We start from the raw sequence: 13,448 nt of genomic DNA, 5'->3' as shown, positions 1-13,448 counted from the left end.
CCGAGGAAATCTCCTATCGCATGAACTGGATATTAGGAAGTTCGATGCGAAGAAGGAGTTTGTTCCTTAGAAGGACCAATTTGTGTGCTCGGCAGTGGTGGGAATTGGCGGAACCTTTTGGCGTCTTCCAGGCGGCGCTCAGGCAACAGACGCGTGCTTGCGCTGTGTTCCCGTGGGGAATGATGAGGGTGGGTCCAGGCAGCCTTGTGGAGCATTCGCGTAGTCTACAGGCTGTCACGTGGGGCTCACCACCACTGCCTGGCTGGTGCCCCTCAAGAACAACCCCCGAGGTACTGATATCTCAGACCTTGTTCACTGCAAGCAATGGGAAGATAAGCCACAGAAATTAGTTGGGATGGGGCGGCTTACTATCTTTCAGAACCTGTTTGACACTTTCAAACAAAGCAGTTGGTGACTTTCTATTGACAACATGATGGTTTACATCTTGTTTCAACACCCACAAGCTCTGAACCGGGTAAAGACCCTCCATAGCATAGCCAGGCACCTTCTATCCGTTGATCCCCCGAATACCCCAACAACTGAAACGCACAGCCGGCCAAGTTTTGAGCTATTTTCCATCCTCTGTTTCTCTCTCCATCCGTAGATCAGGAGTCGTGTTTCAAACTCCCCAAACCAACCGTCTGAACCGTCATATCCCCATAAGGAATCACTATATTGATCACAACTCACTAAACGAAACTAAACGGATATGTTCTATTTAGATATATATATGTAAAGCAAGACTCCAGACCATCCCTTCTTGGTCGGTCAGCATGCCGACCATCACTCATGTCCACCATGACCAGTCCAACACAGAGAGACCAAACCAGACATTGAAGGTAAAACAAATCCACATCAACAGATCCACCGCCATGAAATTGAAGCAGCCTGGAGAAAAGTACTTCTGCATACACCACAGCCCACAATCACCAGAAGCAAGGGGCTGCAAAGACAACAAAGCAACATCAGTTTTTGTACAAAGTTTCTGAGCTGCTTCCCATCCACCCATTGTACCCACGCCACGGTACATACCCTCCCCTCAAACAATAACTCCAAGCCAAAGACACCGAAAGACATAAGAAGGATACTTAAATACAAAAGAAAAGAACTCAGCAAGCAGGTTTCCCATGGCTCAAAGCGCTGAATAAACCCTTATCGGTCCTGCTTGCGTCCTGCCCTGTACATGGTGATGAGTAAGGAAAAGGAAAAATCTTGTTGTCTGGATATCGATAATAAAGGAGTACAATAGCAAAACGCCGAGTGTGTGTGCGTAAACAAACAGAAGAAAAAGAAAAATAATAAAAAGCCAGAACCCCTCGCCCCATAACCAGCACACCAAAGTCTATGCCCTTGTCGCCCCTGAATCCTTCGTTTCCCGAGAGTGGAAATAGCTAGTAAAGAAAATTGTCGCAAAGGCTCTTCGTCACAAACATTTACGCCCCTTCTTTAAATGTAAGAACCGGTGAAGTAGCAACCTAGATTGTTGCTACTTACCAAGGTCCAACACGAACGGGTGAACCGTATGCACCGTTAATAAGCTGGTTCAAGATCGAATTAGGGTCCCTCCCTGACGGAGCCGGTGTGTCGGTAATCGGGTTCTGTCCTTGCCATCCGACTTCCACCGCCAAGGCGTTGATGGCCTGTCCCATTTTGCCTCCTGACTGTTGATTGTGCTTTACTAGCCTCTGGTCCCAGCCTCCGGTATGAACGATAAAACCTCCGCCCCTTTTTGAAGCTTCCGTGATGACAAGTGCCCATGCCGCCGAAATCTCATCGTACGCAGCATCCTTGTGGTGGCGATGTGATTGGTTTTCCCAGTCGGGGAGTTCGTGAATGACTTTGGTGACACCGTCCAAAAACTGCAATGATATGTTTGTCTGCTGCTCCAACGGCGGGAGGAATTGTGACGTGAAATCGGAAATGGCATCGAGGAGGGCGCCCAGCTGTTGCTTCACTCGGAAATAGGCATAGTCGGAGTTCGTATGGCCAAGTGGAGTTGCATCGTGTAGCTTCTCCTGGTACCCGGCCAATATATCGAGCGCACAGGCGACGGTCGGTCGTGGCGCGCTAGTGACCACCTCGTGCCCAATATCGGGGTGTCGTTCGCAAATGGTTTGGAGGACTGTTCGGAGCTGGTCGTTGGTGAGAGTTTCGAGAAGACGGGGTAGTGACAGCGGGCGGGCGGCTACGTCGTCGTTGGCTTGTCGGATCTTTTTTGACGGCCTGACAATCGGTCTGGATGGAAGGGCTGGTGAGCTCAGGGGCGAGACCGACATGTCGTCGTTATCGTCGTCGGCCTTCCTCTTTCTGGATGCCATGTTGTTATATGGTGACACTGAGAAAGGGTCAGTAAATTGGACCCCGGGACCAGTTGCTGGGCTGCGGAAGATCCGCTTGCGTGTGTGCATCATCATGGACGGCAGGCTCAAAGCAGGGAGGGGAGGACTCGAACGTACTGGATCGAGAGGGCGAGATCCGGGTGGTTTCGTGCTGATGAGGGAAAATCGGTGGTTGCGGTGACAACACAGCGTTCATTGTGCGGTTGCGGGTGCAGCAAAGCAGGTCCCTCTGCAGCTTAGCGACGTCGGGTTTGTGGACTGCGAGGGTTTGTCTGGTTGGGTTTGGGCGACAGCGCAGCAGAGCGGACGACTCGCCGATTGCCAGATGTCAGATGGTGAATTGGAGGAAGATGAGAGGCGGCGGTCTGTGTGGAGTGGGATGGGAAAATTGAGGGAGGTGCGGCGGAGAGTGACCAGAGAGCATCCAGGCGACCCCGGCTCGCAGGCTTGGGTCGGACCAGTCAGGAAGTGAAGTGTGAGGTGGTCAAAGGAAGTTTAGGGGAGCAACGGCTGCGCCGGAGTGGAGAGCCGACGAGGAATTTGCCCGCTGCTGGTTTGCTGGCGATGGGCCTGTGCTAGCCCAAAGAGGCAGTCTCCTGCCTTGCACACATATGCAGTCTTTCATGGAACAGCGCACGCAGTGTTTGTTGCATCTGCGTCTTTCTTTAGCCAGAGGAACAAAAGCGGTCTAACGTGAAAAGGTTCCTGTTGTTGTTGCATTTGTTCTCTGCCAAGCTACCCCCATTAATAGCACGTGAGTTTTAATGGGATCTTTACCTTAGCAACGGATCGGGTACCAATGGATCCACCAGCTTTGGATCCAGCTTGCTTGTTGCCCGTCACAGACGGCTGGAAGAACTGACTTCAGTCCCACGAGACCAGTTTCCAGATCAAGATCCATGGGCTCTACATGAAGGCCATAAGAAGAAGATTGGCAACCGCCCCTTACATTCTTCGGAAGCTTCAGGAGGTGCATGTTTGGGAGCGGCGCAAAACACCCTCCCCCATGACCGCCTGATGACGAATACCACATCCCTGTTATCGCACACCTCAGGTACCTACCCGACATGTTTGTTACCTGACAATGCGTGTGGCCGCGGGACAACCTCGGTGTTTGAGGGTCATCCATGGTTGTGTACTCCATCGACGCAAATGTGCATGTATTAAGATCCAGTCTTTGTTGTGTTGCTGTGTCAAACTCGTGATTCTATAGCCCCTAGTGCTCTATTCTATACAAGTGATATACTGTAGCTTCCTCGAGGGCTTACCATACAACCAAACCGACTGGTTACACGAGACAAATTAGCTCAGCGACCGTCGTTCGTGTGTATCTGGCCGGTGCCGCCATTGAAGCTGAACTGCGATCTAGCGGGGTGTGGAGCAGTCGGTGGAAGTGCGGCTACCTGCCGAGCCCCGCGCAATCGACGGATGCTTGTTTCCTTATCGCTTATCGCTCAAGTAAAATTTCCAACACTGCCCAAAATTCCCATCTTGCCTGCTTGCGCACTGGAGAACATCACCGGTCCTAACCTCGACCATCCCAGACAACTCGTTTTCTCCCACTGCCACCACAATAACAATGGCATCCGATCCATCCTCTCCACCATCCTCTCCCGAGGTCAAGAAAGACAAGATCTCCTCCAAAAAGCGCAAGACCGACCTCACCGAAATCGAAGTCGATGTCAACCTCCCCGAACCCCCCTCCAAAAAGGCCAAACGTCTCCTCAAAAAAGGCAAATCCCTTCCGGCAAAGCCCAAATCTGACGACGGGGGCTCCAACTCTGACTCCGACACCCCCAAGACCGATAAGACCAAAAAGGAAAAGAAAGAACGCTCCCCCTACGGCATCTGGATCGGCAACCTCCGCTTCACAGTCACAAAGCCAGAACTCAAACAGTGGTTTGTCGACAACTCGGGCGGCACCATCACTTTGGACGACATCACCCGCGTCCATCTCCCCACCGCCAAACCCACCTCGGCCCCCGGCGCCGGTCCGAAAAACCCCACCGAAAACCGTGGCTTTGCCTACGTCGATTTCGCCACCTTTGAAGCCAACGTCGCGGCCATTGCCCTCTCAGAAACGGAATGGTACCGCCGCAAAGTCCTCATCAAAGACGCCAAGTCCTTCGAGGGCCGTCCAGAAAAGAAGGAAGAGCCCGCGCCTGTTGACCTCACCAATGGGGCTAAGTCATCTACCGCTGCTACCACCGCCACTCCAGCGAGCACATCAACCAAGGTCTTTGTGGGGAATCTATCCTTCCAGGTAACGGAGGATGATCTGAGGGAACACTTCCACAAGTGTGGGCCGATCAGATGGGTGAAGGTGGCTACGTTTGAGGATACGGGCAAGTGCAAGGGATACGGGTGGGTGAATTTTGAGACTGCGGACGCGGCGCAGTGGGCGGTAAAGGGGTTTGTCAAGGTCAAGGAGACGATCGACACGGTGGAGGATTTTATGGATGTGGATGAGAAGGAGGAGGACAAAGCCGACGACGGCACGGAGAAGCAAGCGGAGGAAAAGGATGGCAATGATGATGAGGAGAAAGAGGAGAAGCCAAAAAAGAAGGCTGTGCCAAAAGAGGAACCCAGAGTCAAGACGAGGAAATGGTGGGTTAATCAGCTGTTGGGCAGGACGCTCAAGATTGAGCTGGCGGAGGACGACCAGACGAGATACCAAAAGAGGTTCAGAGGGAAGGGCGCTGCCCAAAGGAGGGAGCAGAATGGTGCTGGTGGTGAAGGTGTTGCAGAGGTTAAGGAGAAGAAGGTGTGGGTGCCGATGAAGGAGAGGAGGATGGAGGCCAAGGGGGCCAAGTTCCACCAGGATATCAACGTGGCTAGGCTTACTGGTGCGGTTGTTGCGCCGGCGGGCAAGAAGACCACTTTCGAGTAGAATGCAACCTTTCTTTCTAGGAATGTAATGATCAGGTTGGGATTGGAAAGACTTTCATATCTAATAGATAGTATACCCATTTGTGTGTTCAAAATCACAGTCAACACAAGAAGCGGACGAAGACTTCGTCATGATTGGTTCATTTGTTCCTATTCGCTAACCTTTCCCTAACTGCGGAGTGACTTATCGTGAAAACTAAGAATAACAATCTGAAATTGAGTTGCCTGACCCGAAAAGTTGCACTTGACAAAGCAAAATAAAGAGAAGACTTAATTTCAACCCATGACCACGTTATCTTCAGTAAAAGCAAAAGTAAAAGTAGAAAAAAGACAAGGAAAAAACAAGGCAGACAAGCCCTGAATGATACCACCCCTTTTTGCCCGTGTTGGGCTCCTAGATTCTGTTTCGCCCCACGCACTTTGAAAAATGGTAGAAGAGATCACCTCAAAACTGCCAGTGCGAACCAGAAGAGTTGACCGCCTGGTTTGTTTTTGGTGCTCCTGACCGAGCCGCAATCCTAATCAAGGTTGTTTTGAGTTCCTCAGCAAAGAATGAATGGCCATCCAACCAACCGCAAACCAAAATCAACCCAAAAGAGACCGGCCATCTTATTCCACCATACAGCGCCTAGTGGCATGTGCCTAGCTGCTCACCGTGTACCAGCGTTCGCACATTGTCCCGTGATACACAGTATTTAGTGTACATCCCGCTATGGTTACCTAAGAAACCACGGGGTGGTGTTCGCGGGTCCAGCCGGGAGACAGGAGTTCATGTCATGATCCATCGAGATACCGTTGCTGAATACTTATTTGCGAGAATGAGCCTCGGAGTATTCCTCGTCGGAAGCATCGAGGATGTCGTATTCTTCGTCGGTCATGAATCCCTCCTCCGACTCGGCAGCATCCCAGTCATCATCCTCGCAGTCTTCGTACTGCTCGTACGTAACCGCCGACTCAGACTTGTCATCCTCGTGCAAGCTGGAGACGGGCGATTCCTTCTCAAGCTTGGGGAAGATCATCTGGCTCTGGTGAAGCTGAACCTCTTCCTTGGGTGCAAGCGCAGGCTCGGGCTTGGCGATGACCTCGCGCTCCTCCTTCACTGGCTCGGAAACAACAGGAGCGACCGACTTGGGTTGCTCGACCTTGACGTCGCACCATAGGCGATGGCCGAACTTGAGACCATCGGGAGTGGTCAAACGCCAGTTGGAAACAATTCTACCGGTGCGTAGAGGAGTTCTGAGCAAGACAGTGAAGGGGAATTCCTCTCCAGGGAGGATGGGGGAATAGCAGACAGTCGAGACGTTGGACGCACGGAGGTCCTGGGTAGCAGCCGGGTGAGTCGAGTCAACATGACCCATATAGTCGCCGCCAACAAACATGACAGAGCAGCCAGCGGGCCACGCTGTCTTGCCCTCGTTGCGAAGAATCCAGGTCTGCTCAAAGACGTGGTTGGGCTCCATGACGGTGCCATCAGCAACGGTGTCCTTGATGAACACGGCGACGAGCTCAGCTGGAGTGGCAGGAGCAACCTGCTCCACAGGCCTCACCTCGGTCGTCTCAGTCTTGATCTCGACCTTCTCAGCAGGCTTCTCCTCCACCTCCTTGTTGATCTCGTGCTCCACGGGCTTCACGTCAATGACAGTCTGCACGTTGGAAGACGACAGCACAGGGGCGTTGACAGTCTCGGTAGCTCGAGAAGTGGTCACACGAGGACGGCGATCTCCCATGGTAGGGATGGCACGGCCGTTCTCATTTTCTCCTGTGGTGGTGACGCTGACGTGTCTAACGGGCGTCTTGAACTTGATGAGAGGATGAGTTTTGTTGTGGGTGTTGGCAGGGCTGGCTTCGCAAGCCTCGCAAAAGTCGGTATCATTGCAAACAGCGCACTTGTAACGGTCTCCCGTGATGTAGGTGTAGTTGTTGCGGTTAGCTGAGCAGAGGGGACCGTCGCAGCAGATACCCTGGTGAGTAGGGCGGGCGAACAAGTCGGAAATACCGGCGTACTCGAGTGGCTCGTAGATGGGCACGAACCGATGACCGGGGTGAATAAAAGAGGCGTTCGCCATGCACTCGCTGCAATAATCCCAGTCAGGACAGTTCAGGCACTTGTGACGAATGCCGCGAATGTTAGTATCGCAACCGTCGCAAATGGCATTGTGCTTTTGGCCACGGCCAGCACCGAGACGGCGAACCACATCAGGCTCCAAGCGTGTACCCTCAACAGCGGCAACGAAGGTGTGCTTGGGGTGGTGACCATGGGTGTTCTTGGCGAAACAACTTCGGCAAAGGTCATAATCCTCGCAGGTCGAGCAGTGGACAAAGTCCACCTCGGGGAGCTCCCGGACGCAGCAGTTGCAAGTGCGCATGCTGGAGTAGGCGAGGCCGTTAAAAATGGGAATGATGCGCTCTGAAGCTGAGGGGGTGGATGGCTTCTCGGCCGCAGGGCTTGGGGGAGATGGAGGGGAGGGAGGAGCTGCTTGCTTGACCTGCTTGGGAGGCAGCGTCTCGGTGGTGCTGCTGATGATAACGCCGTTCTTGATGAACCGCTTGATCAACCAGTGGTCAGCGCCGTAGCAAGCGACACCTTGATCCACACACCCCGGGCAGAGATCGAAATCGCCGCCGTCGCACTTTGAGCAGTGATAATGCATGTCAGGAACATTCTTGTCGCAGCTGTTACAGCAAACAGCATAGTTTGACCTGATAGCAGGGGGCACGAGGTTCATCTCGGCAGCGAAACGTGCCTGACTCTGTTGCTCCAACTTCGAAATGGCCATTTCGTAATCAGCGAGGACGGCGTCTGGGATCTTCAGAGGTTGGACTGGCTCGACGGGTGTAGGTTGCTCGATCTCCTCGGAAGTTTCGGCAGGGCTCGAGACTGCTGCAGGTGCTTCTTCCTCAACCTCATCGGCCACCGAAGCAGGCTTAGGTCCTTCCCTGGCGGCCACGGCAGCCTTGGCTTCGGTAATTCTGGTCTCAATCAACTCTTTCGGAATCGGCAGAGTTGGCTTTTCGACAGGCTCTTCGGCAACCTTCTCCACGGGGGTTTCAGCGGGCTCGGCAGCTTGAATGAGCGAATCGAGGGATGCTTGTGCTGGCGTCTCCTTCACTGTCACACGAAGCCTGAGCTTCTGCTTAGCTTTAGCAGCACGGTAGAGCTGCTTGTATACTGAGGTGTTGGCCTTGTCCAGCACTACGTAAGAGGTGGCAGAGTCGGAGTATCTTTCAAACACAACATCGGCATCGGGGCGAATGTTCAGAACTCCTCGGATCTATCCAGAGCCATCAGTATCATCGTTGTCAAGTCGAGAAACGGCCAAACTCACCCTGTTTTCCAGAAACGCAGGAACCATTTCCCGCAGAGGGAGCTTGAATCGGCGGGTTGAGCCATGATAGTTGACTTTGAGGGTGACAAGAGTAGCTGGCGTGACCTGAGGAGCTGCCGCCATGTTAGGGGCCATAGTGGCGGCGGACATGATTGCCTGGGGGCAGATATCAGTTAGCAAGCGATGAAAACTGATGCTTTTGAAGAAACAGCAATGTTGTGAATGGCGGTGTTGATGGTCGAGATGATGGGCAGGTGAGAGAAAGAGCGGAGAGGCTGGCCCAGCGGCACAGACCACATGCTGACTGGACGTGAGGCGGGGGTGTTTGGTTGCATGTGTCAAAAGCCAAAGAGCGGGAGCGACTCACGACCTAAAATGCTGCTCGTGAGCAAGACAGGTGTCGTAATGATTGCCCTCCCTTGATTGCAGCGGACAAAGTCTGGGGAGGCAGGACTGGATGTCCAACTGGGAGGTATCGGTCCGGAAGATCGGGGATTACTTGTATGCTGTGGTGTACAATTGTAAGCGGCGGGGACTGGGTGTTGAAAGTCGAGGCCGGTGATTGAAAGAGCTGGATGCCCTTGCGAGGAGGATGGATGGAAGGAAGGAAGGAAGGGGGGGAGATGGGGACAAAATGGGATGGTCGGTCGGAAGCTTTGGAGGGGAGCGACGCAATGACCACAGACAGACGGGCCTCAGGCAGTAAGGTAAGGAAGTCAAGTGAAAGCTGGGGGGGATTGGACAGAGGGGGTGGTGTTGCCCAACAAAGGTAGGTACGGAGTACCTGGTGGTTGATAGGCTAGCTATCTAGGCAGATGGGGCGCCTCGTAATTCCAGGAGGCAAACGGCCGTCGTAAAGAGGCGAACAGCTGGCGCTTGGGCGGTCAAATGGGTGAGACCTACGGGACGACTAACAGGAGGCGGTCAGCGATACTTCTCCCGTGTTATTCATGGATAAGGTTGGCCCAAACACTGGGGTGCATCAAGAGACCGTGCCCGCTAACAACATGCCGGTATTTACAGCAGAGTGATCTGACGGCTCTGGGACTCGTCCTTTGGGGCTGCCTATGTTCTGCGCAGACCAAACCCACAATGGTAGTCTGGTCAAACTAATTGTTTGTCAGGTGGCCGTCGTGTCGTCACCCTTCTTTGTCTGGGACAGGCTGTTGGCTCTTTTTGGAGTGATCTGGGCGCGGGTATGGGAGCCACTCAAGGCTGTCACCACTTGCCTTGGATTAGATTGAATAATTCCAATTCGATATGTCAGCTATCTGAGAAGGCTGTCGAATGTGCTGGTTGATGGTTGAGGGGTGGAGGCTGCTGGCTGGCGGATGGCGGTGATGACGACGATGACGGGACGCGAGTGTCGGGATGATGGCTCTTATATCTCATGCAGTTCTGTGGGGACAGGACGACACTTTGTTGACGCACTCGGAAAGCAGGCAAACACGGTCCGGTCCATGTCAAATGGGGGTCAGAATGGGCCCATGGGAGTTATCCCCGCGATACAGCAGCATTGTTAGAGCGCGATAAGGAAAATGGAACCTCGAAAGCCTATCTGGGCGGCACCTTGGGAGCTGACCCCTCACGTGGAGTTGCGTTGGTTGCTGTGCTGGGCGACCTAGGTGGGGCAAATCAGGACCCGCCCCCCAGCCAAGCGGAACAACGCCCAGTCCCATGCAGCACGTCAAGCTCCCCACTTTCCCATCCTGTCAGATCGACTCGGAGCCTACCACGCACCTCTTTTGGAGATGCACTGGAAATGCACTTTGCATCTGATCACGAGCCTCTATTGGCCACTGACAGCTCAAGCAAGTCTTGCAAGGGTGATGGTAAGCGGCGGCAAGGATTACGTCGACCTGTTTTAAAGGGCCGACGACGTCTTTGCCTTTTCCATGCCTTCTCCAATTCGCATCCCTACTCCGAGAGGCTGATCCCCCTCTGTCACGCCCCTTAACTTCTCGCATACATTTCAAGCATTCCAGACCGGGCTGGATGCTGGCTGCATGAAGAGATCAGGCTGTAAGTGGTACAGGCCCCATGGTCCGCGCAGGACGGTGTACAGCTCATCCGAGTCGTATATATAAAGTCAAGCTGCCTTGTGCTCCCGTTACCAATCATCTGACCCGAAACTCGCTTCCAGACGGCGGGGCATCCACCGGACGGTCTGGCTATTCGTATCTCCTCTCGTAGACCGAGGCTGTTTTGTTTGTGAAAAGATTTCGATTTCCCATTCTCAAGTGCTGTTAGAGGCAGAAACAGGAGGCTGATATATACCAGCCGAAACTGATTTCCCACCGAGTGAACATCATTCAGGGAAGAATGTTCCGATCTCGGTGTCCTGAATTCCAGATCCTGTTATTTATTCGTGTTTTATATGGGTTGCCGCAACATGAACAGCTAGCCAGAGGCGCAGATGCTGTGTTGCCCCTCTCAGGCGTTTTAGTCATCTGGATTTGATTCGATGCCGACTCGGTCAAGGCCTGGCGATATGCCACGAGGCCTTCCCCTACCACGTAAAAGCAAGGCGGAGGACAAGCCTGGGCGTTTCTGCATGCACATCTCCCGCGATCACAGTTAGGTAACTTTCCGAGACCAACACGACCTGGCCAGAGTAGTTTGTGTAATTTATATGTATATATTTATCTCAGACCACCTTTGTACAACATCAACGCTCTAATCTATTCCACAAAGAAGCACCGCTGTGCACGTTCCAGGCTGTTGTGCCTCCAAAAGAGATAACCGCTTGAGAAAATACTTGCCCATTGTGAGACCTCTTTCACAGCTCACATATTGATAATCCTCTCCAACGTCTCTCTCAACTCCTCCTCATCATACCTCATCATCCTCGCCTTACCCTCTCCCACTGCCCTCCCCTGAACCGGAGCACAGTGAATCCCCAGCTTTTCCAAAAATTCCACACCAACCTGTGGCATATTCTTCCTCATCTCCCTCTCCTCCACCATCTCCGGATCAATAAACACCAAATGCGTTACCACCCTCCTCCACTCCAACAATTCCACATCCTCCGGCCTCCGACTCTCCACACAAGCCCTCCAAATCGCCTTGATAAACCCACTCGCATCCATCCCCCTCGTCTCCCTGTCCAACTTGCTATTCAAAATCAACACCTTCTTCCTAATCCCTTCAACCTTCTCAATCGCCTCCCCCACCTCCCTCAATATCAAACTCGGCACAATGCTCGTGTACAAACTCCCCACACTATACACCACCACCTCGGTCCCCTCCCTCAGCTCCCTCACCACCTCCGGGTTAGCCTTTGGCATAATCTCATGCCCATACAAATTAATATACCAAACCCTCTCGATCCTCGTCCCCTGTCCCCCCGGTAAATCGTCCTCCTCTTCCTTGCTAAACTTCAAATTCTGCCTCCGCAAAACAGGCAAACTCCCCGGCATATTCCCCTCATCATCATCAACCTCCAACAACCTCCCCATCCCCCCTCCTCCTTCCATATGATGCGGCGGCAACCCCTCATCAGGAATGCTAGTCGGCTCACTAGGGTGACTAATAGCCACCTGCCCGGTCAACACCCCCCTCTCCCCCGTCTCCCCGTTAACCCACCCAGCACTGATATGATGCGTATGATTCGAGTTCACCGCCGGCAGCACCCTCACCCACCCCCCAATCTCACATATCATCCTCAGCAGGTAAATCCCCGCCTCAAAACTCCCCGTCAAGAGCCTCGCTCCCGTGAGGAACATGTTCCCCACCGACGCCCCGGCAAAGTTGAACACATTTGGCGGTCTTGCCCGCTTGACGATTTCTGCATTCAGGATATTCAACACGGAACGGATGAGCTCCTTTTTCTCGTTTGGGATGTAAGCCCATAGTAGGGAGCGGCTCTCGACGATATCGGCCCACTGACCCCTCGCGGCGATGGGGTCGGGCGAGAGGCGGTGTTCAAACAGGTTGCGGAGGGAGGAGGTTTCTTTGGAGGAGGAGGCGAGGTTGGAGGGGGTGGTGGGAATGAGACGGACGAGGCGGGAGCGGATGTCGCCTACGGAGGGGCCCCCCACAAAACGGATGAGTTCGGAGGATGAGCCGCCGTTGTCGGAGATGGGGATGATGTAGTTTAGCTGGCGTTGTCGGCTGACTTCGTTAGAGGAGCCAGTTTTACTGGCGGATGAGGAGGTGGGGGTCTGGGTGCCGGAAGAGGATGATGGGCGGGCGATTCTGTTGAAGAGGTCGACTAGATTGTTGGCTGCTGTGCCTGAGAGGTGGGTTAGTATACTACAAGGTAGGTGGCGTAAATGATGGGCGAGTGTTGTGCGAACTCAGTGGTAAGTGGTGATTGATATGTATAACTGTCTATGCAATGCTTTTTAGGGAATGTGTAAGTGAACCTCGAGCTAAATGTATAAGACGTATACATCGCGCCGCTTGGAAACAGCGAGTCCTATGGGGCAGCTACTCTCAGAGATGGCATTGAAAAGATACTATAACCTCAAAGACATTTTCTTCATAATATTGAAAACCACAATTGAACATACCTCCCGAAAATACCGTGATCCCCAACCTCCTGTTGCCGCCATTGGCAGTCTCCCCAGGAGGCGACGGCAAATTCGAGCTCACCTTAGAAGCCATTTGAACCAGAATTTGTCTTTGGTTAAAAAAAAAAACAAAAAAAAAAAAAAACCGAGCGTAAATTGTCAAGGTGCAAAGAACCGTCAAGTCCAAAAAAAGGGAGTGTGTGTTGTGGTATAAGTGACAAAGTGACAAAGTGTCGTCACAAAAAGTGGACTCGGAAATGCTCCCCCCCTGAAATTGCAGAGGGCAGGCCACACACCGAGCTTTTATAGCACCACCACAGCTTCTTCACCAACCTCAACTGCGCCTCGCTCAAAAATCATCAACCACCGTGTCAACTTCG

The 13,448-nt window shown here is 53.0% G+C and overlaps 4 protein-coding genes across 4 annotated transcripts; 1 reads left to right on the top strand and 3 right to left on the bottom strand.

Moving 5' to 3' along the window:
- Positions 1-405: 405 nt before the first annotated feature.
- STS1 (Tethering factor for nuclear proteasome sts1) lies at positions 406-3,269 on the bottom strand. The gene is made up of 3 exons (XM_062876977.1): positions 3,117-3,269; positions 2,457-2,992; positions 406-2,335 (listed from the first exon to the last, which is right to left on the bottom strand). Exons 2-3 carry the CDS (start codon positions 2,533-2,535, stop codon positions 1,491-1,493), a joined length of 924 nt encoding a protein of 307 aa, XP_062735626.1. The 5' UTR covers positions 2,536-2,992; positions 3,117-3,269; the 3' UTR covers positions 406-1,490.
- A 649-nt stretch (positions 3,270-3,918) lies between these two features.
- On the top strand, positions 3,919-5,229 carry NOP13 (Nucleolar protein 13; the record flags this gene model as incomplete). The annotated part of the gene is made up of 1 exon (XM_062876976.1): positions 3,919-5,229. One exon carries the CDS (start codon positions 3,919-3,921, stop codon positions 5,227-5,229), a length of 1,311 nt encoding a protein of 436 aa, XP_062735625.1.
- On the bottom strand, positions 4,266-9,302 carry QC761_212420 (uncharacterized protein). The gene is made up of 2 exons (XM_062876975.1): positions 8,555-9,302; positions 4,266-8,500 (listed from the first exon to the last, which is right to left on the bottom strand). The coding sequence occupies exons 1-2, from the start codon at positions 8,702-8,704 to the stop codon at positions 6,035-6,037; spliced, it is 2,616 nt and encodes an 871-aa protein (XP_062735624.1). The 5' UTR covers positions 8,705-9,302; the 3' UTR covers positions 4,266-6,034.
- A 1,375-nt stretch (positions 9,303-10,677) lies between these two features.
- On the bottom strand, positions 10,678-13,395 carry QC761_212410 (uncharacterized protein). The gene is made up of 2 exons (XM_062876974.1): positions 13,069-13,395; positions 10,678-12,788 (listed from the first exon to the last, which is right to left on the bottom strand). The coding sequence occupies exons 1-2, from the start codon at positions 13,160-13,162 to the stop codon at positions 11,341-11,343; spliced, it is 1,542 nt and encodes a 513-aa protein (XP_062735623.1). The 5' UTR covers positions 13,163-13,395; the 3' UTR covers positions 10,678-11,340.
- Between the last annotated feature and the right edge of the window lie 53 nt (positions 13,396-13,448).

Source organism: Podospora bellae-mahoneyi, chromosome 2 (genome assembly GCF_035222275.1).
Source record: "Podospora bellae-mahoneyi strain CBS 112042 chromosome 2, whole genome shotgun sequence".
In the NCBI taxonomy this organism is placed as follows: domain Eukaryota; kingdom Fungi; phylum Ascomycota; class Sordariomycetes; order Sordariales; family Podosporaceae; genus Podospora; species Podospora bellae-mahoneyi.
This window is presented reverse-complemented; position numbering and strand designations above follow the sequence as displayed.